This window comes from Rhinopithecus bieti, unplaced genomic scaffold, assembly GCF_001698545.2.
Source record: "Rhinopithecus bieti isolate Rb0 unplaced genomic scaffold, ASM169854v2 scaffold_2453, whole genome shotgun sequence".
NCBI classification, from domain to species: Eukaryota; Metazoa; Chordata; class Mammalia; order Primates; family Cercopithecidae; genus Rhinopithecus; species Rhinopithecus bieti.
The window spans coordinates 5,717,002-5,743,021 of NW_016804447.1; the positions used below are offsets into that span (position 1 = coordinate 5,717,002).

The 26,020-nt window shown below is 45.1% G+C and overlaps 1 protein-coding gene across 1 annotated transcript in view; it reads left to right on the forward strand.

Annotated features, from left to right (window-relative positions):
- The window catches only part of PLXNC1 (plexin C1), a 161,606-nt gene that overhangs the window by 101,725 nt on the left and 33,861 nt on the right, over nucleotides 1-26,020 (forward strand). Inside the window, exons 15-21 of the mRNA XM_017868395.1 lie at nucleotides 2,282-2,384; nucleotides 6,010-6,111; nucleotides 6,416-6,519; nucleotides 10,344-10,382; nucleotides 10,613-10,737; nucleotides 12,135-12,333; nucleotides 16,880-17,026. Coding sequence (XP_017723884.1) covers nucleotides 2,282-2,384; nucleotides 6,010-6,111; nucleotides 6,416-6,519; nucleotides 10,344-10,382; nucleotides 10,613-10,737; nucleotides 12,135-12,333; nucleotides 16,880-17,026 — 819 coding nt within the window. The remainder of the gene's footprint in view (nucleotides 1-2,281; nucleotides 2,385-6,009; nucleotides 6,112-6,415; nucleotides 6,520-10,343; nucleotides 10,383-10,612; nucleotides 10,738-12,134; nucleotides 12,334-16,879; nucleotides 17,027-26,020) is intronic.

A 26,020-nucleotide genomic window follows, 5' to 3' on the forward strand; every position in this document is an offset into this window, starting at 1 on the left:
CTGGAAGGCAACAACAAAAATGTGTTCATGTCCCAGTGGCTCCAGTTAATAGCTCTGTGGCCTTAGGTAAATCACTTGAGTTTCCTGAGGCTCTCTTTGTCCATCTGTATGGTAAATGGGGGTAATAATAAGTTTTATTTATTTTTTAGACAGAGTCTCACTCTGTCACCCAGGCGGGAGTGCAGTGACATGATCTTGGCTTACGGCAACCTCCGCTTCCCAGTTTTAAGGGATTCTCATGTCTCAGTCACCCAAGTGACTGGGATTACAGGTGCGTGCCACCACGCCTGGTTAATTTTTTCTATTTTTAGTAGAGACCGGGTTTCACTGTGTTGGGCAGGCTGGTCTCAAACTCCTGGCCTCAAGTGATCTGCTTGCCTCGGCCTCCCAAAGTGCTGACATTACAGGTGTGAGCCACCACACCCAGCCAATAGTAAGTTTTAAATCAGGAATAACAACTGGGCTGGGAGAGATAACTCATGCCTATAATGCCAGCACTTTGAAAAGCCAAAGCAGGAGGATCACTTGAGCCCCTAGAAATCTGGGCAACATAGTAAGACCCTGTTTCAAGAAAAAAATAAGGAACAACAACTCAACTCACCAGTGTTTCCACCTTTCCTGTTAGTTGAGAAGAGCAAGTGTGAGCATTCTTCATCATTCATGACATAGCTCCTGAGAGCCTATGCTATGATGGGGACAGACAGAGAATAAAACAGACAAAAACATCTGCCTTTGTGGAGGTTCCCTAAAGAGACACAGCATGAAGAATATAAATAAAAATTGTGTTACTTGGTGGCAGTTGCTATGGAGAAAAAAGCACCAGTGTGGGGGGTTGGGGGGCCATGCTGCAGGTTTTGCAATGGTGGGTAGAAAAGGCCTGCTTGTGAAGGTGGTATCTGTATAAGGAGGAGTGGGAACAAGCCATGGGCTATCTGGGGTAGAACATTCTAGGCAGAGGGAGCAGAGGTTGCAGAGGTCCTGAGGCAGGAGGCTGCCTGGTGTGTTTGAAGAGCAGCAAGGAGGCCAGTGTGACTGGAGTAGAGGGAGCAGAGCAGAGGCTTCCGAGGTTAGAGAGTTCATGGAGAGAATAGGAGATGATTAGGACCTTGTGGACCATGGCGAGGGCTTGGCTTGTGGGCTGGGGAAGGCATGGGAGAGTTTTGAGGAGGGCGCCATGAGCAGATGACGTCATGCATTTAGTTATGACAGCCTACCAAGAGGCACTCCCAACATCCCATTTCAGAGATGAGGAAAAAGGAGACTGGATGTGCGTACCTAACTCACGGTTCTGTGGCTGAGAATACAGGTGGCAGAGCTGGGATGGAGAGCTTCAGCTATCTGGGTCCAAATCCATCCTCCAGCTACTGTGCTCAAATGCCTCCACGGGGGGCAGCATGGGTCCAAAGATGGAAACACGCCTTAATACTTGTATGTACATCAATGAAATAATTAAGCTTCATGTAGAGTTTTTCCCTTGACAAGTTTCACAAAATATAACCAAAAAAAAAAAAAAATGCTAAAACTGGAAAAATCCCTCAGGGATGATCTGATCAGCACTGACCATCTGGTTTTTGCCACAGAACGTTTTATTCAAAATAGGATGCCAGGTACAGTGGCTCACACCTGTAATTCCAGCACTTTGAGAAGCTGAGGTGGAGGATCGCTTGAGTTTGGGAGTTCGAGACCAGACTGGGCAATATAGTGAGACCCTGTCTCTACAAAAAATTTAACAATTAGCCAGGTGTGGTGGTGTGCACCGTAGCCCCAGCTACTTGGGAAGCTGAGGTGGGAGGATCACTTGAGCCCGTGGTGAGTTCGAGGCTACAGTGGGCTATGATCACAGCACTGCACTCCAGGCTGGGCAACAGAGCAAGACCCTGTTCTAAAACAAAAACAAAATAAGCCTGCCTGTGAAAAAGATAAAAATTGAGTTTCTCCCTTAGAATAAGGGGCAGGGGCTTCTTGCCTACAGGTTACTGCCTCTTTATTGCCCCCACTCCCGCAACTTAAAAACCCCAGAGCAAAGAGGGCCAAAATTAAGACTCTGAGGGTATAGTCCAGCGTACGTCAACTGACATTTCAGGAAACTGAGGCACAGGGAATATTCTGGATTTGCCCAAGGACACATAGCCAATCTGCCACAGAAATGAGAATTGAACTCAGATATCCTACCCAGCTCACTGCTTCTTTTTGTATTGTGAAGCCATTTTAGGGGGAAAATTATGTCAATAAATACAGTCCCCAATTCAGTTGGGTCTAATGACATTCTTTGTCCCATCAGGTCAAGCTGGGAAACCTGGAGCTCTACGTGGAGCAGGAGTCAGTTCCTTCCACGTGGTATTTTCTGATTGTGCTCCCTGTCTTGCTAGTGATTGTCATTTTTGGTAAGTGCCCTGTTTAATTTTGTCAGCGAAATTATTCCTTGGGGCCTCTCGCCAGGCAGGCAGACTTTCAGCTTTCAGGGGCTGTTTGCTTCAATTAAGTATAAATGGGTGAAAGCCCAAATCAAAACTTTGAGAAACGAATAATAGGTACATGCTGAGGGCTTTCTAAACTTTTCTTTTGGCCAGGCGTGGTGGCTGATGCCTATAATCCCAGCACTTTGGGAGGCTGAGGCAGATGAATTGCCTTGAGGTCAGGAGTTCAAGACCAGCTTGGCCAACATGGTGAAACCCCATCTCTACTAAAAATACAAAAATTAGCCAGTGTGATGGCGGGAGCCTGTAATCCCAGCTACTTGGGAGACGGAGGCTGCAGAATTGCTTGAACACTGGAGGCAGAGGTTGCAGTGAGCCGAGATTGCACCACTGCACTCCAGCCTGGGGGACAGAGCAAGATTCCATCTCAAAAACAAACGAACAAACAAAAAACAAATTTTTTTTTAAGGTTGCTTCATTAATAGAAGGCTGGATTACATAGATGGTATCTTGGGATTTGAGGGATATAATCTACTTTGCTTCTCCATTCCTTCGAATTGGGATGACAAATTGTTCATTTATGTAATTCTCTAAGAACTTCTTTGGGATTTTGGGCTCCCAGGACTTGGTTATTTCATCCTGACCACCCCCCACCACCTACCACCCCAGTCTCATCCCAGTCTTGATTTTCTGGGCAGAACCACACTTTAGAAGTGTGGTCATGCCTGGGCACAGTGGCACACGCCTGTAGTTCCAACACTTTGGGAGGCCGAGGAGGGAGGACTGCATAAACCCAGGAGTTTGAGGTTACAGTGAGCTATGATCATGCCACTGCATGCCAGCCTGGACAACAGAATGAGGCCCTGTGTCTAAAAAGTAAACACATTTTTTTTTTTTTTTTGAGACGGAGTCTCGCTCTGTCACCCGGGCTGGAGTGCAGTGGCACGATCTCAGCTCACTACAAGCTCCGCCTCCCGGGTTTACGCCATTCTCCTGCCTCAGCTTCCCAAGCAGCTGGGACTACAGGCGCCCGCCACCTCGCCCGGCTAATTTTTTGTATTTTTTTAGTAGAGACGGGGTTTCACCGTGTTAGTCAGGATGGTCTCGATCTCCTGACATAGTGATCCGCCCGTCTTGGCCTCCCAAAGTCCTGGATTAAAGGCTTGAGCCACCGCGCCCGGCCCACATTTTTTTTTTTTTTTTAAAGGATCTATGTCATCTTTTAAAGTGGTCCCAGGCTCATCCACACACCGTGAGCCCATGGTGGTTGCTCATTGGCTACATCTGGCCCACCAATATATTTTGTTTCGCCCATGTAGCATTTTCTAAAACTATTAAGTAGCTTATAACATTTAAAAATTAGTGATTCACATTTGGAAACATCTCTTGAAAATGTGAAAGATTTGGATCATTGGATCCCAAATTTCCATAGCATCCGTTTATTAGAGCTGAGTAGCAGCTATGCCCTTGAGAGAGGGAACGTGCTCCCTAGGTTTTGACCACAGTCGCCACCACTCCATATTGTCTCCACCTAGGCCATTTAACACATCTATGTAGCTGATATCTGCAGCCATTTCGTTTGTGACTCTGGTTCTGAGCTGCTTGTCATTTGAAGTCTATTTTCTCTCATCCTTCTTTGAAAAAGGAACTCTTATCCACCAATAAATAGCACTTTGGCTGGTGGCTCACGCCTGTAATCCCAGCATTTTGGGAGGCCGAGGCAGGCAGATCACGAGGTCAGGAGATCAAGACCATCCTGACCAACATGGTGAAACCCCATCTCTACTAAAACTACAAAAATTAGCCGGGTGTGGTGGCACCTGCCTGTAATCCCAGCTACTCAGGAGGCTGAGGCAGGAAAATTGTTTGAACCTGGGAGCTGGAGGTTGCAGTGAGCCGAGATCGCGCCACTGCACTCTAGCCTGGCCACAGAGTGAGACTCCATCTCAAAAAAAAACAAAAAAACACTTTGTATTTCTTGATTGAACATAGATATTGCCTTTCTGAAATCTGATGGCTAGTCCAGGCAGTGGCCAGTGTCTCCTTCCATACACTCATATATTCACTCATTCATCCCTGCATTCATTCACCTGATGTTCATCGAGCACCTGTTATGTTGCTGATACCTGTGCAAGTCTCTGGAGCTAGAAAACATGAGCCTTTGTGTGCATGAGTCAGTGTTGCTCAAACTGAGGTCTGAGGAACAATGGTCCCAAGTGACTGTCCTGGAAAAGGAGGTTCCATGGTCAAGTAAGTTTGGGAATCACTACATACTCCACCCTTTCTTAGACATGCACAACGCATGTTTTTAAGACTGTTGACTTTATGAAGTAGTCCAGTGAAGAGCCGTATTTGTTTCCTCCAGCATTATTGGTAGCAGAGCCCATCTATTATGTAATTTCTTTTTTTTTTCCCCCACATTTTTTGGAGGAGAGCCCCTTTTTTTTTTAATTTTTTTTTTTTTTTTTTTTTTTTTTTTTTTGGAGAAAGGGTCTCTCTTTTTTGCCCAGGCTGAGTTCAGTGACACGATCACGGCTCACTGCAGCCTTGACCTCCTGGGCTCAAGCGATCCTCCCACCTCAGCCTCCCAAGTAGCTGGGACTCCAGGCATGCACCATCACACCCATCTAATGTTCTATTTTTTTTTTTTTTTTTTTTTTGTAGAGACAGAAAAATATCTTTCTCTGTTGCCCAGGCTGATCTCAAACCCCTGGCCTCAAGCCATGCTCCCACCTCAGCCTCTCAAAGTGCTGGAATTACAGACGTGAGCCACCGCACCTGGCTATAATTTGTATTAGTGAGGGGAAGCTTCCTAGAATAATGACGGTTGATTGTTGAATACCTATACTTTTAAAATAATACATTCTTAATGCTTTTTGTGAGTTACTTCTTATAATCCTCCCAGCATCACAGTGAGATAGGCACTCTTACAGAGAAGGCAGCCAGGCACAGAGATGCTGAGGAACTTAACCCAGGTCACACAGCTAGTAAATGACAGAGCAAGGACAGGAACCCAAGAACCGAACTGGGTTGGTTTATGGCCTCTGCAGCACAGTTAGAAGCAATAAGGAGGTATGGGAGTTCCTTGTGGTTCGCTCATCATGTCACCCCATTAACTCTATGCAGGTTTGGCCCCTGTAGCCAACTGTGGATCTGCGGTTCCTTTCTGCATTTGCAGCACAACTTTATTTCTCCAGGGATGCTTACAAACATTCAAAAAGAATGGAACAATGCAAGTGGCTGCAGCTGTGGGGAAACTTGGCTTGTTCCATTACATTTCAGCCAACTGGGATCTCTGGTTACAAGTGAAGGTTATTTGATTTAGCTTTCACTTATAAAATGAGTAAGGTTTTGGGTTTTTTCTGTTGTATTTCAGCATCTTCCTCTTCAGAGTGACCCCTCACTGGGAAATTTTCTTTTTTATAAGATCCAGCTCTTTAATGCTATTTTCTAGTTTCATTCTAGCTCTTGCTCTCTGTCCCTATCTGGTTTTTTTGTCATTTGTTTTTAAGAACTGTAAAGGTTGCTATTTGTTTTCATTTTTGGTTTTTGAGTGAACATGTCCCTCTGATGTAGCATCTCTGTCTCTTAGCGGCCGTGGGGGTGACCAGGCACAAATCGAAGGAGCTGAGTCGCAAACAGAGTCAACAGCTAGAGTTGCTGGAAAGCGAGCTCCGGAAAGAGATACGTGACGGTAGGCTCCAAAATTGTATTTGTAGAAAAACCAGCCTTTTATATTTATATTTTTATTTTTTTACCTTTACATGGAGATGGCCACAGTAATGAGAACTGTTTGTATAATAGAAGACAACGGAACAGCAGGGCCTGGACCTGGCTTTGTGTTTTTTTTCAGCTCTTCTCTGCAGCCAACCAAGTCATTATCTATTGTTTCTTCTTTAATGAAAACCAAGGTCATACCCTGTGTTAGACAAAACAGCAGAAGATCTTATCCATTGTTTGTTGAATTAAAATATTGCTCTTGGGATTCTGTTTTGCAGGCTTTGCTGAGCTGCAGATGGATAAATTGGATGTGGTTGATAGTTTTGGAACTGTTCCCTTCCTTGACTACAAACATTTTGCTCTGAGAACTTTCTTCCCTGAGGTAAAAGAGCATTGATCATATTCCGAAGGTTGAGTCTTGAATAATAATGAAGGTGCTTGTTGCTGTTGTCAAAACAAGTGTTTGCTTCCAAGGCAGCTATAGATAATGTGCTTGGTACAAAATAATGGCTTAAGTTTGAGCAGAGCAGGGAGGAGGGTAATTATTAATTGCATTGATTAGGGTATAAAACAGTGATGGGTCACTGGTGATTATTCTTTGCCCAGTAACAAAAAGCTAGGAGGGACAGAAGCTCAGAGTGATGATTTTTGCTTTCTTTTACTCCCAATGTAGAACTGAACGTGTAGCTGGGAAGTGAGCTAGTTTATTTAAAAATCAATAAATTGTGAGCTAGCCAATTTGTTGTGTTTATCTGCATGACTTACATTGCAGCGACTAGATTATTCACTATTACTTCTCAATTGGAAAGGAAAAATACTACCGGTCAAAAGGGAGGAAAGTAGACATGGGTGGAATTGGAGTTGAAAACAGGCATTTTTAGCCATGTAGAGTTCTTATGGTTTTCTTCAGTAGTTTTTCTTTAGCTGATCAGTTTGTATCATCATTTAGTAGACATAGATGCACGAACTGATTAATTCATTTGTTCTAGGGCTCTGAGGAGTTGTCTACTTAACCCTTTGGGTTGCTGGTCTTACCTATGTTCTCACGCCTCCATTTTCTCACCCACTCACTCAGCCTTCTCCATTTACCCTCCCAAGTCTTTGGCGAGGTACACTCATCCTGCGTATCATCACCGCCACGTCCTGATACCACCCAGCTCCGCCATCTTGCCCTTCTTTTTTGCGGTCCGATGGCCACATAGAGGCCCAACCTCTTAAACACATCAATACCAACGATCACATTTCAATCTAGACTTCTAAGCAACGGCTGATACCTCTCCAGGCCAAAGGAGAGTTTGTATCACCTTACCAGAAGCTTCTCCAAAACAATTGGCCAGAAGCCTAGAGTTCAGAAACTCAGAGACATGCAGTAAGCAATTTCCAGTTTCTCTATAATTCTAGAAGAGGACACCATGATATGTAATGCGGGGTCTGGAGGTTGGAATGCCTCCATAAAACACCTGCCATATTTTTTGGTCCCAGCCTTAGTGTTATAAATCAAGAAGGCTGTAAATAAGACTTCAGCTTTTTGTGCTGGTGAAGTTTGTTTCCCTTAACTTATCCTCCAAGAGTAACGAGGCACTGAGATCTGCCATTTGCCACCTCATCCATTTCTATGGCAGAACACCGCCTGGGGAGGGGAATTCGATTCCCCGAATCAGGATGACTGTGTGGGGCCTCTGCAAAGGTTGCATCACGAGTCCCATTTCTGAGCTATCTGAGATCCCCATTAAGAATTTAAAAGCAATAAAATAACGGCGATTTTTGACTATCGACATGAATGCTGTGTGGGCTTTTACAGTTAATGATTGCCCTTGAGTGCTGAATAGAGTAATCTGTGGCCTGAAAAAAGAAATGTTCTTATCTTCTAAATTTGGTAATCAAGAACAAGATAGAGTAATGAATGTAAAGGAACACTGTTGCAAGTTGAATGTTTCCAAAAAAAAAAAAAAGATCCCAGGAACAATGCTACCTTATTTTAGGAGAAGAGAGATAGTTGCAAAGGAGCCAAACTGATTTAACTCAGTGTTACGTATAATCTTGAAAAACAACTGGGAAAGCCATAAAAATTGAAGTCAGAAGTTGTTTAAAGGAGAGAACCCAGGGAAAAACATGCATACATTTGTCAGAACCCTTTCAAGAAGACCTAAGTCAAAATTGAATTTATAATAATTAAGAAAAGATAGAACAGGGAAAGACATCATAAGAAGACAATGCTACTTGAAATGCATTCCAGGCTGTAGATAAGTCCTGGTATTAATCAGGCTCTTTATGGATTGATCAGAAGCCAAATCCTCTAGGCCTGGAGGTTGGGGGCTGCCGGGACAGGGCGGGGGGAGGATTTGGGTGTTCAGCACCTACAAAAAAGCAACAGACAAAATCCAGAGGAGATTGTAGGCTCTCAGAGGAGGCCAGGGTTCTTCGCTCTGCCTGTTGGTTTTGGCCTGGAAAGCCTTGCTTTTTATTATATTGACTCTTCTTTGCTTTGCACAAAATAGGAGAAGAAATAAGGGTAGGCAGAGGATCTAAGCTGAAGAAAAGGGAAATTTGAATGAAAGGAGGAAACAGCCTTAAAACACAGAGAGCCACGGGTCCGGGCCTGGTGGCTCACGCCTGTAATCCCAGCACTTTGGGAGGCCGAGGCGGGTGGATCACTTGAGGTCAGGAGTTAGGGACCAGCCTGGCCAACATTGTGAAACCCCGTCTCTACTAAAAATACAAAATTAGCCGGGGATGGTGGTGCACACCTGTAATGCCAGCTACTCGGGAGGCTGAGGCAGAGAATTGCTCGAACCCGAGATGGAGACCATCCTGGCTAACACGGTGAAACCCCGTCTCTACTAAAAATACAAAAAATTAGCCGGGCAAGGTGGCAGGCGCCTGTAGTCCCAGCTACACGGGAGGCTGAGGCAGGAGAATGGCGTGAACCCGGGAGACGGAGCTTGCCGTGAGCTGAGATCGCGCCACTGCACTCCAGCCTGGGCGACAGAGCGAGACTCCGTCTCAAAACAAAGAAACAAAAACACACAGAGAGCCAGGGTGGCACTTCCGTATTTATGATTAAGAATCAACCTGTTTCTCCTGTCCATTTACATGAAGTTGGTTCAGCAGAAAAATATTAAGAACTAGAAAATGCAAACCTAGGGTCTGGGGGTTTTTTCGGTTTGTTTTTTGGGACTTTTTTGCTTTTAACTAGGGGAGGATATGGCGAAAAGAGTTTTAGGTCTTTTGTTTGGGCTAGCAAATTTGAAACTATGAAGCCAAATTCTCTACAGAAGAAATCTACTTCACAAGATATAAAATTAGCTCAATGCTTCTATTATCAAAAAAGAAAACCCTGAATGTTTTGAGTTTAGAGTCTTATTCTGTGGACTCAAAGTATTGCTTAACATACTTTTACAGTTTAACCTTTAATTTTTAATAAGATTTATGATACACTACAAACCCTCAAATTTTGAAGTTGATATTCCAGAGCTCCCTAGCATTTAGAAAGCAGTGGGGTAAGAGCATTGTGGTGTAGTTTGCTATAAATTAGGAATAAAACCAGTAATGATAACTGACACAAGGCACTTACTCTGCACACATTTTAGTTTCACACTAAACCTCTGGTGGGAACCATTATTGTCCCCGTTTCAGAGATGAGGCAAGTCAAACACAGAGAGGTTAGGTAACACATCCCACGTCATGTGACCAGTATGTGATTAAAACCAGGACTGGAACCCAAGTCGTTTGGTCCAGATTCTAGACTTTTAACTACCCCGTTTTCAGTATCATTGTGTACTGAAACAGTAGATGCTACTTAGGTAAGACTTGTAAAACTTAGCAACGTAATTTAGTCTTTATCTTTAGAAGGTAAATTGCTTGAAGAGCGGTCTGATATTTGCATAATCTTCATCAATGACCTCTTCTTTAACTCTTAAATCACTTCTTCTAAAATGTGAGATGATACCTTCATCTACCAAACCTAGGACTGATGCCATGATAATTATTCTTCTTAGAGGCTTTCGGAATTCAGTGGCGTTTCTTGAAAGCTGAATAATTATTTATTATGTATTAGAGAATATGCAGCCACCATAAACCCAGGGGCGCTTCAGATTAGCAAATAGTGTCTCTGCTTTATTAAAACGGACTTGGGTATTATAACAAAAATACACTCTTCATTTCCTTTGGATGTTATGAATAATAAAAGTGTCTCCTTCCTCTCAGTCAGGTGGCTTCACCCACATCTTCACTGAAGATATGCATGTAAGTCTCTGCGTTTTCATTTTTAGCCCAGTGACTGCCTGATGTTCATAGTGTTATCATCATTATCATCTCCATGATTATTACTTTGAATTTGTATTGTGGTTTTTTTGGATCATGAATTCAATATTAAATAGTTCATTGTCTTGGAAAACCCATTGTGGATCTACTTTCTAACCTTAAACTTACATATGATTTTGTATTATACTATATATTTTTTTTCTTTTTTTCAGAACAGAGACGCCAATGACAAGAATGAAAGTCTCACAGCTTTGGATGCCCTAATCTGTAATAAAAGCTTTCTTGTTACTGTCATCCACACCCTTGAAAAGCAGAAGAACTTTTCTGTGAAGGACAGGTATTAGTCCATTCTCTGATGTTTTAAAAGCCTTTAAGAAGAGAAAATCAGGCTGGGCATGGTGGCTTATGGCTGTAATCCCAGCATTTTGGGAGGCCAAGGCAGGCAATCACTTGAGGCCAGGAGTTCAAGACCAGCCTGACCAACACAGCAAAACCTTGTCTCTACAAAAAAAAAAGAGAGAGAGATAAATCAAACCTGAGTCCCATATTTTATTTCCAAACCACTATCTGAACGTGGTCTCTTGAGAACATGCACTTTTCCAAAGGCTGTTTGATTGGAAGTTTATGCAGCCTTATCTCCATTTAGATCACACCACTCCAACACAATTTTTATTTTTTTAGTTGGAATCTCACTCTGTGGCCTAGGCTGAAGTGTGTGATCACAGTTCACTGCAGCCTCATCCTCCTGGGCTCAAGCTACCCTCCTGCCTCAGCCTTCCCAAGTAGCTGGAACTACAGGTGCATGCCACCACACCCCACTAATGTTGTTGTTGTAGTAGTAGAGACCCCATCTCTACTACATGATCCAAAAAAAGTGCTGTATTGCCCAGGCTGGTCTCAAACTCCTGACCTCACATGATACCCCCTTCTGCAAGGATTACAAGCATAAGCCACTGTGCCTAGCCCCCTTTTAAAAAAATTTGAGACAGGGTTTCACTATGTTGCTTAGGCTGGATTCAGCCCCTGGCTTCAAGCGATCCTGCTGCTTCAGCCTCCTGCCCCCAGCTCCCAACACAAAGTCTATTTTGAAGACACACACACAACCCTCCCACCCCAAGTAACCCTGAAAATTCCAACACCCCAAAAAACCCACATAAATTCTTTTTTTTTTTTTTTCTTAAGACGGAGTCTCGGTCTGTTGCCCAGGCTGGAGTGCAATGGCACGATCTAGGCTCGCTACAACCTTCACCTTCCGGGTTCAAGCAATTCTCCTGCCTCAACCTCCCCAGTAGCTAGGACCACAGCAGCATGCCACCACGCCTGGCTAATTTTTGTATTTTTAGTAGAGACAAGGTTTCACCACATTGACCAGGCTGGTCTCGAACTCCTGACTTCAGGTGATCTGCCTGCTTTGGACTCCCAAAGTGCTGGGATTATAGGCATGAACCACCATGCCCGGCCCATAAATTCTTAATCAAAAAAGCAGAAGTGTTATTTTTTATTTTTAAAACATCCTGAAACTTTGGAAGACTCACTTCTTGTTACCACTCTAGTTTAAATGCTGAAAACACAGAAAATGTCCTAGAGATAGAAGTGGTTAGAATCTAAACATTAAAAAAAGCTCCCAACCCAACAAGCCAGCTCCCTGCCCTGCCAGTGAGCTTCCATGGAAACTCCCATCAGTGTCCAGCTAGGCCTGCAGCTGATGGTTCACCCAGCTCTCTTTTTCAACAGGTGTCTGTTCGCCTCTTTCCTAACCATTGCCCTGCAAACCAAGCTGGTCTACCTGACCAGCATCCTGGAGGTGCTGACCAGGGACTTGATGGAACAGTGTAGTAACATGCAGCCTAAACTCATGCTGAGACGCACGGAGTCCGTGGTCGAAAAACTCCTCACAAACTGGATGTCTGTCTGCCTTTCTGGTTTTCTCCGGGTAAGTGTCACATCCCTCAGCAGTGTCAGAGGTAAGACAATAGGCAGGTATTTTTAGCAGACTCTGATGCCTTTGCCAGGATAAATCCTGAATGCTTGATGGTGTCAGCATTTAACCATGTTTCGTCTTGGTCCTGACCCAGAACAGAGAGGGGAAAAGTAAACATTGTTTTTGCTGCAACTGGTCTATGCAAATGTAATTCATTTAGAATTTCCTCAGGTGAGACTTTTCAAGTGAGTTCACCTCACATCAATTCACACCCAGAGCCCAGTCAGCCCATTTAAGAAATTGTACTGCGAAAAGGGAATATTTCAAACACCAAAGAGAACAAACTGTTACAGGCCCTGTGAAGCATTGTAGAAATACCCATTACCTACCAATACACTGTAAGCTAATTGCAGTCAATTCCTACCAGTCATTCCGCATTAAAGCGGCTCTCCAAAGATCTGCCTCCCCCTGGAGTTTGCTTTGTTGTAGTGACTGTGTGCATGTGGTTGTAATCTAATTGAACTTTAAAATCTTTTCAAATGCAAACTTTCTATAGATTCCAGCGGTGAAGAGGGTCAGCCCTAGAGTCTGCGCTACTTGATCTGAATCTAGACTTCACCACTTACTTGGTTTTATAACCTAGAGAATTGGAAGAAGATTTTAGACTGTTTTGAAGTGCAGATGAGAAAACATGCAATTGCTTAGCACTAAGGAAGCCTCCATAAATGTTGGCCATTACTATTATAAAATATTGATGTGAAAATAAAGGTGTCCTGTTGAACTCGATCTTCACCCAGCCCTCCGAGGCCCCTGGTACAGAAGATTCTTATCCTTTAATTTTACCAGCCATCCAGATTCCAGCAAAACTGCATAATTGTGTATTTGTAGCTAGTTCAGAAATCTAATTAAACTTTGAATAAGATACACTGCTATGCCACAGGTTTTAACAGTGCTACTTAAGTTTAGATCCAACAGCAGTGCTTTAAATAGACTGTGTTTAGTTTAATGTTTAATGCAATCTTACAAGTAGATGCACAACATTTTTTTTATTTCTCACCAACCCCTTCCTCTCCCTAAGGCAATACCCATTTATTAAGATTAATGAAATCTGCCTTCTTTTCTGTTTACTTGGTATAAATCATCAGAGGCTTTGGGGAGATGTTGAGCCAGTTATTTCTGGGACGAATATTTTTTGTTTCCCACTGTCTTTGCTTTAGCCACAACAGCTGCTAGATGGAGGCACCAGGACTCTCACCCAGTTCCCTGGTCTTGGTCTTCAAAGGCCAACTCCTGCCCCACCACGGTCTCACTGGATCAGAAGCTCCGGAAGTGGAGCCCAGCAATCCATGATTTTTGCAAGCCCCTGAGGTAGCAGAGAGAGCACCAGACTAGGGGTCTTGGTTAGAAGCAATAGGTCTGGGCTCTGGAATCCTCTCAGCCCCAGTCAGCTGCGTGTCCCTAGGCGTGGCTCGTTCCATCTGGGCATCTGTTTTCAATCCACCAGATGATGGGCGTGTGTGGGCGTTACCTTTAAATCCCTTTCCAGCTCTTTCTACTGGAGCTTGTGATTCTTAACTCTGAGTTTTGAAGGGCTGCTCTTGGGCATTAGAGGGGTGAGATGTTCAGAAAATCTGGGCTGCGAGCCCAAACGGCCTCCTTGAGCAAAGCATTCTGGGTCAAGATTTCACAGTGCTGATTCAAGAGCATCTCGAGCACTCTGGGTGGTGAGGGGGCGGCTCGGCTCGCCAGGAGGAAGTGGCATCCAGCCAGTCGGCGATACTTTCACTTTCAGTGGAATAATTCCAGCTGGTGCAGGGGTCTGATGTCCCTCCACCAGGTGCTCAAGAGGGTCTTGGACACCGACGGCCCTAGTCCTCCTTCCTACCCCACAGACGTTTAGTGGGTGACAGTAGCTCCGTGACCGCCAGGTAACTTCCCCTTCCAAGACACCAGGGCTCTGTGGGTAAAATAATAATGCCATTTATTGAATGTGCCAGACAGCATGCTAAGAGTTTTATCTACCTTTTCTCATTTCATCTCCTTAACGGCCCTGTGAGCTGAGTGTCTTCATGACCATTTTGCATGTGGGGGAACTGGAACACACAGAAGAGCTGTGACTCTTCCCAGATCTCACTGCTACTGTGGCACAGTGCCAGGGTCCCAGAGCTCTTAGCCACCCCTCTGTGCACTGAAACGATGGAATCTGCCCTGGTCTGTTAAAATGTCAAAGCCTGGCCCCTGGGGGAGGGGAATCATGTACGCAGCGGCTGTGACTTGCCTGAAAGTTGTGTTCAGTGGTGACAAACCTCATGGCCCTGTGATTCCCCACATCGGCCACACATCAGAATCCTCCTCCACCCCCGTCTCCCGCCCCGCCCCTGGCCCCGGGAAGGTATGAAAACTACAGATACCCAGGCGTCATTCCTCAGAGAGATGGCAGCTGTGTAGGTTGAGTGGGGCCCAGGCATCTGAATTCTTAACAAGAGCCCCCAAGGGATTCTGGTGATTAGCCAGGGTTAGACCCAGGAGCATGGGCAGAGTGTAGGGCCAGATGTTACTTAGCTTGGTCTAGCTACCCTCCAGAAAGTTCTGGAGAATTTCTGACCACAGGCCTCCTGAGTCGAGAGCTACCCCTTCACACAGCCCCCGAGAGCCCATCTGGCCCCCTGACTCCAACCCCTGCGGGAGTACGCAGCCCCTGTCCAAGGGTTCTCAGCCTCCCTTCTGATCTGTGCTGGAGGTTTAAAAGAGGTTCTAGTTTTGTGGTCAGGGCATTACTTGGGGTGGGGGGTGGGCGGTGGAGGGAAAGAGAAGAGAGGGTTGAGGTTGTAAACCACTAAATAAAGGAAGTTTCTCATGAGAGTTAAATGTCATGCACTAGTCCTGCTGCCCTCCCTACCTTGGAAATTTCTGAACTTCCACTTCTGCCCTGCACTGAAGAGGAAACTTAAGGATGTATCACAGCGGGGACAGAAGCCGAAAGGGAGCTTCAGGGTGGCAGGAGGTGGCAAGAGGAAACCCGAGGACTGGGGAGGGCAGATATTCCTGCAGCAAGTATAAAGGAAGGGACAGGGTTGGGGTGGGATCCTGAGAGACTTAAGATGTCTTAGGTAACTTGCCTGCGCAAGGGAAAGCAGGTGAGACCCAGTGGAATCCTCCTTTCCCAGCCGGATGTATTGCTTGTCAAGCTTGACTGTTAACTGGTGCTTCAAGTCCCAGCCACGTGGCTGGCCTTTCATCATCACTAAGGCACTTTGACTTCCTAGCCACGGTTCTTCCTCCACCACAGAGGCCTAATGTCCATTGATTACGGAAGGTTCGTTATTTAGCAAATACCCTACAGCTGACCCAGGGCTAGGTGCCTTGGGAGGATGCCATGGAAAGAGAACACACAGCCTCCCATTTGAGGTGCTCAGAGCCCTTTGGAATACAGATATCTGTGGTTGCAAATGTGAGCCATTTCCATCGCAGCAGGGGAGGCAGTCCCACCCCCAGACAGGAAAAATGCGTGTGGCTTAAATTTGAAGAAAGAGCCAATCAGGATGGGCTGAGTGTTTGGGGAAAAACCTTAAAGGAAATGGAATTGGCTCTGGTTCAGGGAAAAAGATGGAGTCCCTCTGACCCAGCACCGGAAAACGTGTCCAGGTGGGACTGTGCAGGGTGTGTCTGGGAACTGCCCGGGCTGGGCTGGACCCATGGGGAGGAGATGAGGCTGCAAACTGTTGAATGGCAGGCCACTTCCTTCAAGAAGTGCTGTTAACACCAAAAAGCATTGTCTTTGGCAAATGTATAAAAGTTCTTACATTTATCCTTGTTACTAAGGATAACTGCATTTTTTAAAAAAATGTCGTTTATGGCCGGGCGCGGTGGCTCAAGCCTGTAATCCCAGCACTTTGGGAGGCCGAGGCGGGCGGATCACAAGGTCAGGAGATCGAGACCATCCTGGCTAACCCGGTGAAACCCCGTCTCTACTAAAATACAAAAAACTAGCCGGGCGAGGTGGCGGGTGCCTGTAGTTCCAGCTACTCGGGAGGCTGAGGCAGGAGAATGGCGTAAACCCGGGAGGCGGAGCTTGCAGTGAGCTGAGATCCGGCCACTGCACTCCAGCCTGGGCGACAGAGCGAGACTCCGTCTCAAAAAAAAAAAAAAAAATGTCGTTTATTTCTGGCTTGCTAAAAGGCGATTAAATATGAATGTAAACAAAGGTACACTCTCCACATCTACTAACTGTTCCTAGGCATTAACCCACTGATGAGCATTAGTCTGCCATATGTAAGTTTAAACATAAAATAACAAGGGATACTGTGGGTACTGCACATTGCTGTGAATGTGCACGCGTGCGCGTTTGCACACGTGCATTCGCGATGGCCAGAGGAGGCGGTTTTCTGAGTTTTGCATCCAATCCCAAGCAGAGCAACATGTATTCTCTTGGGAGTTTTGCGTTAGAAAACCCTGCCTCCTGTCTCCTGCCTTACTGCCATAAACAGAAACTTTAATTCTTTGGAAAGTACAGTGGATTCCACAGAAAGCTAACTGTCACTTTCGTGTCTTTTCCAAGGAGACTGTTGGAGAGCCCTTCTATTTGCTGGTGACGACTCTGAACCAGAAAATTAACAAGGGTCCCGTGGATGTAATCACTTGCAAAGCCCTGTACACACTTAATGAAGACTGGCTGTTGTGGCAGGTTCCAGAATTCAGTACTGTGGTATGTTTTCCATAAAGCTCCCAGCCAGACTCCCAAATAAATCTGGCAGGGAATTAGAGGGTGGGGGTGGCTCAACAATGAAATGGTATCATTTCTACTGCGGGAGGCCCTGTGTGTTTAGTTAATTAAAACAGTTGATAAAATATTAACATGCGTTCACATAATAGATTTTAATTACTGAGATTGGGGGAGAAAGTATTGTAATGATGCCTGGGGTACTCATCAATTTCCAAAGATTTTAATATCAGGATTGCTTATAGCTTTCAGTGTCGTCAAAGGAAATGCAAAGTACTCCCTATTCAGCACTTATAATTGCAATCAGAATTTCTCAAATGGCTGTGCTCTGGGAAGACAATGTGTGAAGATATATTTCAACCAAATTGAGGCCGTCTTATTTTAGAACGATAACACAAGACAAATTCCACTGCGTTCCCCATACAACGTGACGCCCTTACTTTATTTTCATGGATTAGTTACAAATGTTTGGTGTCATGCACTTAATGTACTGTGATCTCATAGATATTTTTAGAGGAACGCTGTAAATCACTACAGGAAGATGACTGCCTAGCTGCTGGAGGGTTTCACCCGTTTGAGAACTTCTTTTTAATTCATCCTCTCCGCACCCACTCCATGCCCTTCCTAAAGAAAAAAAGCCCAATTTGGGGCACATTTGGGAATTTCAGAGAGGGAGCCAAGCAGGGAAAGGAACTTCAGAATTAGGAATTTTCTATGCTTTTCTGTTAATAGAGACTTGGAGAGGAGACTGCTGTGTTTTGGTTTGATCTTTAGCTTTATGAAGATTCTGGGCTTCTTCACGATCTCGTTAGTGGAGGAGGAAAAGATTACAGTGGGGTTTGGAAATTGCTCATTAAGAGAGCTGAGTCTCCTGTGGCTTCGCTCTGGATAGTGGGGACTGCAGTGTCATCCGGGAAGAATTCATTCCCTAATTGGAGAAGGCACCACTTTGCCGCGGACTGTGTTATGGTTATGTCCTCTGGTGGGAGAATAGTCCGTAGGTCAGCTGTTTCAAGTTTTCTGCCACTGCCAGATGCGGCTCACCCCTCCATTGAAGATGGCGCCATGCACGACTGCCATCTGAGAGCGGGAAGCTGAGCTGAAAGTCAACACTTCTCAGCGTTCTGAATTGTGTTAATATACCCATCCGCATCTGAGAGGCCGGAGAGTGGGCTGCAGTGGTTCTCAAACTTGAGCATCTAGCAGAATCTCCCAAAAAACTCACTAAACACCAGTCGCTAGGCAGCATGCTGGAGTTTCTGATGCAGTAAATCTAGGCTATGGCCCAAGAATTCACTTCTCTAACCAGCTTCCTGATGCTGCAGATGCTGCTTGACAACTGTTGGTAGAGTGGTTAACAGTGTGGACTCTGGGGCCAGACAGGTTGGAATCCTGCCTCTGCCACTGGTTAGCTGTGTAATGTTGGGCAAGTTTCTAAACTTCTCTGTGCCTCATTCTCCTCACATGTGAAATGGAAATGATGGTCATGGTTCCTACCCATCTCATGAGGTGTTTTGAGGATTAAGAGTCAGTATTATAAAAAGCACTTAGAACATTGCCTGGCACATGAGTGCTACCTAAAACTTTATTCCATTTGATCCAGATCTCATTGAACCCTTGTTTAAACTGCAGGTCCAAATATACCAGTGCCCGGGCTTTCCCTCAGGACTGACTGAATCAGAACCTCTGGGGAGGGAGCCCAGGCATGGATATATTTTGTAAACCTTCCAGATAACTCTGATGTGTGTTCAGCCTGGACACCACTGGGTATCTTGGAGAACAAGAGATAAACTTTGCACAGGGCCTGTTGACTCACTTTTCACTGATCCTGGGCTTGTTATTCCCAACCTAGAAGATGTTTGTGCTTTTACCTTAAGACATTTTAGAAGCCCCAAAGATCCCCAAAGAGAAATATTTGCAAATGAATACAGTCAGGGGAATCCTCCAGTATTTCAGTCTCAAGATACTATTGGACCCAAACAGGAAGGACAGGAAAGGAGAAGATGGGGTTGGAATCAGGAAGAAGTCAGATGCCTGAGGCAACTTTTGAGGTTTTGAAGCCTTTTTTTTTTTTTTTTTTTTTTGAGGCGGAGTCTCGCTCTGTCACCCAGGCTGGAGTGCAGTGGCCAGATCTCAGCTCACTGCAAACTCCGCCTCCCGGGTTTATGCCATTCTCCTGCCTCAGCCTCCCGAGTAGCTGGGACTACAGGCGCCCGCCACCTCGCCCGGCTAGTTTTTTGTATTTTTTTAGTAGAGACGGGGTTTCACCGTGTTAGCCAGGATGGTCTCGATCTCCTGACCTCGTGATCCGCCCGCCTCGGCCTCCCAAAGCACAGTCAATTAAAACCATGTGTTTCTGATTTGTTAACACTCAACTCATCATCAAAATGTTACTTGATGCTAAAGAAATTCATGTCGACTCTTGAAATTTTTCTTTATAGCCCCTGGGGAAAAGGGTAATGGAAAATCACGATTTCAGAAATCCACATAAATCTTCCTTTTCAAATTCAGATTTGCTGGTACATAGAGTTGAGCCTTGAAAAGGAATGGGCCACTTGTTTTAGGGGCCTTGCCATTAAAATGGTTAGTACCTCTTATGGTGCCTGGCCCAGCCCCCCTTTCTTGGTGGGCAGTTGTACCAGAAGCTACAGAGAAGGCACATGATCCGTCTGTGCTTGTGTGACAAACTGTTAGCAGAAGGTCAATATAAAAATTTAAGTTTTTCATTTCCTTTCAGGCATTTCCCCAGCCTGAACCACCATATTTCTAATTTTCTTTCTTCCTCCCTTCCCTCCTCCCCCTCTTTCTCACTTCCCCCACCTGCCCCTCCCAAGCATGTACACCCAGCTGTTTTAGGACTTGATTTCCCAAATTTGCCTGAGGTGGTTTATGTCATTGAAAACCAAGGTGTGGTGAACAAACTGATTCTGTGTGTCCATGTGTGCTAGGGAGGTGGGAGGTTGGGGGCAGATTCTTTCAAGGAAAGGAAAGTCAGAAATCAAGAGCGTCCTCATGAACCACTTGAAATGACAGAACCTGGTGCCAAGGCAGGGACACGTTTGGAAAAAAGGCTCCCAAACTCGTGTTCAGCTAAATGCTCAGAAGCACAGCACCTCATATAGCAACCTAAAAGTTAGCTTTCACACCTCTCAGATGAGGATGTTCTCCCTGAGGTATGGGGGTTTTCTAGAACATAAAGGCATCTTGCCAATTTCTTATACACGAAATCATGATACTAACAAATGGGCCCTGGGAAGTAATTCTCTGTTCTTGCATATTGAGAAGAAAATTCCTCTGTCTTGCCAAAAATCCAAGCCAAGTCCCCTAGAGCCATGCTTCCTTCAGGACCATAAGAAACCATCCTTCTCTATCAAGTCACCCCAGGCTGGTGTTTAATGAGGCAACAATGAGACAGAATGCCCTGATATCTGCATCCTCCCTAATGTCAGCACCAGGGGTAGGGCTGTGTACACACAGGACTTTAGTCTTTCCTTAATATCTAGGAATTCAGGTTGGACAGCCGGAAGAGAATAAGACCAATTTTTTTGTTTTTTTTAGACGGAGTATCACTCCGTAGCGCAGGCTGGAGTGCAGTGGCGCAGTCTCGGCTCACTGCAACCTCCGCCTCCTGGGTTCAAGCGATTCTCCTGCCTCAGCCTCCCAAGTACCTGGGATTATAGGCACCTGCCACCGTGCCGGGGTAATGCTTGTATTTTTAGTAGAAACTGGTTTTCGCCATGTTGGCTAGCCTGGTCTGGAACTCCTGGCCTCAAGTGATCTACCTGCCTTGTCCTCCCAAAGTGCTGGGATTACAGGTGTGAGCTACTGCATCCGGCCGAGAATAAGACCTATTGCTCTGCTGGGTTTTTTTCACCTTTGCAAAATTTTGAACATGTTTGATTTTGTTGATGGAGAATCTCAGACTCACTCCGCTTGCATTTTGTCAAGAGTGGAACTTTGGAGGAGTTAGTGAAAGTTTGAGGATTTCACATGGGAGAAGGGACGTTTGCTTCACTTTCAGGAGGAGATGAGGAAAACCAATAACTCCTAGCAAGCATGCTGAATTAGCAAGAGAAAGTTGACTTGTAATCAAAGTTAAGTGTGAAATGGTTTTTTGAACTCCTTTTTTTTTTTTTTTTTTTTTTTTTTGGAGACCGAGTCTTGCTCTGTCGGCCCGGTGCCCGGAGTGCAGTGGCCGGATCTGCAGCTCACATGCAAGCTGCTGGCCTCCGGGTTTATGCCATTCTCGCTGCCTCAGCCTGCCGGAGTAGCTGGGAGCTACAGGCGGACCGCCCCTCGCCGGCTAGTTTTTTTTTTTTTTTTGTATTTTTTTTAGTAGAGACGGGGTTTCACGCGTGTTAGCCAGGATTGGTCTCGATCTCTTGACCTCGTGATCCGCACCGTCTCGCGCCTCCCAAAGTGCTGGGATTACAGGCTTGAGCCACCGAGCCCGACCGGTTTTTTGAACTCTTAAACTCAGAAAACGAGCTTGCCAATCTGCTGTATCTGAGAGGTAGCATCTTGGCACCCTGGAAAACAGCATCCTGAAAAAAATATCTATAAGAAAGTTTTCAAGATTATTAGGAATTCTTGAAAAAACGCAAGTACATGCCTGCAGAAATATTAATGCCTCCAGTTTGATTTATGCCAGCCTATCCCCGTCTGTCTCTTTCTCTAGCAGTTACCATTTTGGGACAATTACGTTTAATGAAATATCTCATATGTAACAGCCCTAGGTGTCTCTACCAGGAGTTTCTTACTGGTATACTTCCTTTAACAGTGCTCTGCCTGACAGTGCTGGCTTCTTCTGTTCCATTTAGTTTGTCCTTGCAGAAGATCCATTAGCCCCGTAATTAAACAACCCACTGTCCCGATTAAGTCATTCTCTGTTACTTCAATTACATCCCATTGTTCATTAAATCCTGATGTTTGTACTTCAGCAATCTTGTTGTTAATACTCCTACCATTTGTGGAGAAACAGTGAAGTTAATTAACAGTTCTTGAGCTTTTTCTTTTTCTCTCTACCATAGTGCAAATCATTTCCATTATGACTTGCAATAATACTGAAACCATTACTAACTTCATAGTTAGTGTTCTGAGCTTCCTGATCAAAGAGTGAAACAATTTTTTATAGTCATTTTAGGTAAGTCATTTCCTCATTGATGGCAAGCCATGGAAAATGAAAAATTAACGTGTAATGGGTGCTTTAAATGACTTTCCTCTTCATACACTTTCTTCTCACGCCTGTAATCTTGGAATTAGAAAATAATTTAGTTAACATAAAAGTAATTAATTTTCTTCTTTATAGCTCAAATGTGTGCTATTATGTTATTGTTAGGATCATTATTTATATTTGTACCCCTCCGAGAATGGTAAATTTTATCACAAGTCATGGTGGAGATAGAAAGCATTATCCAGATTTGTCTGTTGCCATTGTCAAAGTTAGCATTCCATTTGAGGGTACTGTTGTCTAGAGCAGGGACCAGCAAACAACAGCCTGTGGGCCAAATGTGGCCCCTCTGCCTATTTTTATAAAGTTTTATTGGAACACCTGTTCATTTCCTTATTGTCTATAGCTACTTTCCTGCTACATGCAGAGTGGAGTAGTTGCCATAGAGACCATATGGGTTTTAAGCCTTAAATACTTTCTGGCCCTTTGCAGAAAGTTTGCTGGCCTTTAATCTAGAGCTTGACATAGTAGAGAATAAGAACTAGAATCCTCCCTCCCACAAACCCCAAGACAGGCTTGGCCTCTTTCCTCTCCTTCTGGGGACACAGCAATGGAAAGGCCTTGCCACTATTTACAAGTCCGAAACTCATGCGGCTCTTTGCCAACACACAACACCCACCCCACCCCCAACCCTGCACCCACAAATACTGTGAATACTGAAATCAGTCATCTTGGGCTAAATCAGACAGCTCTTCATACTTGATTTTAGGACGGACAAAACGTTAGCAAATGCTAGCAAGTATAGAAAAATTGGTGAGAGAAACCTAAATTTGAGAAAATTATCTCCATTAACTTTTTTTTTTGAAATGGAAAAAGGCTCTCTTTACCCTGTCCTCCACCCGCTACTCTGCTGTTAGGGTAGCAGATCCCTTGATCCAGGAAGCTGTGAGCTATGGAATCTTTGTGGGGAAAGGAAAAGGGGAGCAGAGTGAAGAGGGGAGGCTGGACAGGCAAGCGCAGCTCAAAGGGGAATGTCAGGCAGAAGAATGTCCCAGGGCTGCTGACTCTGGCTTGGAAAGAAGCTTAGATCAGAAGTTTCCCTGAGACTTGTACTTCTAACTCTGGCCTCCTGCTGCTTCTACAGAACTTCTGAAACTGGATTTTCTTTCTTTTTTCTTCTCTCTCTAATTTTGGTTGGTATGAGAACTAGGCTTTTCTCTTGACTTTCATTTGGCCCTGAAATAAAATTAGAAATATATTTTATAGGTTTTATTTAATGAAAGCAATTATTGCTCCAAGGCCTTTTATGATAAAGTTGCCAGTTTGTAATAAATTGTTTTACAATTACTTTCTAGGCATTATTAGGTATTACAGAAAGGAGGCAGCAACATTTCTGCTTTTATTAGGCAAGAATATGGTTGAGGAGACAGTGAGTAGCCAGATCATCTTCCCATGTGGGAAAAGACCTGTTTCCTGCCCTCAATTCATCCTGCCACAGCCCCCTGCAGCCTAATCCTCTCTACCTCCTCAATACCCAAACCACCAAATCATGTGGCGGGATGGTGGGTAAAAGCGGTAGTGAAAGGGGAGTGCAGTCACATGCTCCCAGGCCGTGTGCGGAAGAGGTGGGGTTTGGAGTCTCATAGTCTTGGGTTTGAATCTGGGCTCAGCCACTTTACTTTGGGCAAGTCTCTCAACCTCTCGAAACCTGTTTCCTCTTCTGTAAACAGGCAATGACCAAAACCTGCCCTCGCATATTTGTGGTGAGGTCAGAAAATAATACATGTACTGCGTCTAGCCATCTTGCTGGCATGAAGTAGGTGCTCATTCTTTTTTCATCCGGTTTTCCTTGTCTGAGGTGTGCTTTCTCTTGTCTCCTGTAAGCTTCGCTAAGCGGAAAGGACTGTCCCCTCAGTATTATTCTTGGTTGGTTATTTATTGATGATGTGGGATGCGGGGGAGTTGATTAGCTGAGTCCATCATCATGAAAAGCATTTCTTGGGTGCCTGTGTGCTTATATTCTTGTTAAAAATGTTACATACGACCCATGTAACGGGGCATTTACAACCTGTGGCAGACAGTATCCTACTGGGCAGATGTGAACAGGAGGCGAGTGTGATAACCTGTGAGAGGCTGGTGGCTGACATGCTACAAAGGGGCCAGGCCCTTCCAGCCTCGCCCTCTCCCTGGGCCTTCTGGACCATGCATTTTCCAATAGCCTTTTCTTTCTCATAACCCTCCTTGGTAATAGGCATCATTCCCAAATCAATCAGGATGCAGTTCAGCTGTACGGAACAGACCCAGGATGTCTGTGGCTTCAGCAACAGAGAAGCTGATTTCTCTCCCTGGTGGCATTCTGGGTGGGCAGTGCAGGGCTGGTAGAGCAGCTGCTCCTCTCGTCCTCATATTCTAAGTATCTGCTCACCCCCAGCCTCATTTCCCATCCCAGGCAGCAGATGTAAGCAGGGCTGTAGAAAGGAGGGCAGATGGTCACCAGCCATCTTTTAAGGATGTACCACATAACATATCCACTTAATGTCATTGACCAGGACTTAGTCAATAACTCGGACTTAGTCATAACTAGGACATGTTCTGACTCTGAGCTGCAAAGCCAAGAGGCCAGCTCTGGGTCACCATCTCCCAGTGCCTCCTGGCCCTGCCATCCTAGTCACAAGATGGCTGCCACCGCTCCAAGCACTACTCTCCCTTTTGTTTGGACAGAAAACTTCTGACTGGGTGTGGTGGCTCACACCTGTAATCCTAGCACTTTGGGAGGCTAAGGTGGGAGGATCATTTGAGCCCACTGAATCTGGAGCACACTGGCCACACCTGGCAGCAACAGAAGCTAGGAAATGTCACCTTTATTGTGGGCGAACAGGAGCTCTGTAAAAATGCCTTTGGGTGGCACCTGAGGCCAGGGTGCTCCAGATTCAGTGGGTTCTGTGAGGAGGGTGAGGAGGTAAAGCCTCCTCTACCGGATCGCCTATGTCCAGCCTGACTCTTGGGAGAGTTGACTGAGGCCCTCAAGTAGATGGGAACTGCCCTTGGGAGGCTCCTGGGAGAGCACTGACTGAGGCCCTCAAGCAGAGGGGTACTGCCCTTGGGAGGCTCATCACCTTGGCTGGCCTCTTCACTTTGCAGCTCAGAGTCAGGACACGCCCCAGTATAAGACTCCCACCAGTTCCATGATTTTGGACATGTTTCTAAATCTCTCTGCATCTCAGTTTCCTCATCTATTAAATGAGGCTAATAATGGCACCTACTTCATAGAGCAGTTGTGAGGATTAACTGAACCTATAACTGCATTCCCAGTACATGGTAAGCACTCAATAAGTGCTGGTCCTTATTATTATAAACCTAGAACCATATTCTTTTCTTTGCCATATTTTTTTTCCTATGTCCTCCACCCCTACTTCCACCCAAAGAAGGTGGGATTTTTTTTCTGTAAACTTCCTGACCTGATAGCCTGAGTGAGTGATTGAAGCTTCCTGCTCACCAGTCTAATTAGAGATTGGAAGCCAAGTGTCTCCATGGTCCAGAGGCCTCCCTCATGTACTGCAGCTCTTTGCAGACACAATTCGAATGCTGCCTCCTCCATTCAGCCTTCCTTGATTTCTCTGTTTGAAAACCCCCTGCCGACCTGAAAGAGGTATCTCTCTCAATCCCTAAAATGCTCCATCTGTACCTCCCACATTCTACCTGGCATTAGAATTTGTTGTATATGCCCCACAGTTCTTCTAGTCTGCTAGTACTTCCCAGGCAGGATGAGTACCGGTTCTGATTTGTATCACCTACAGTGCCCTGCACAC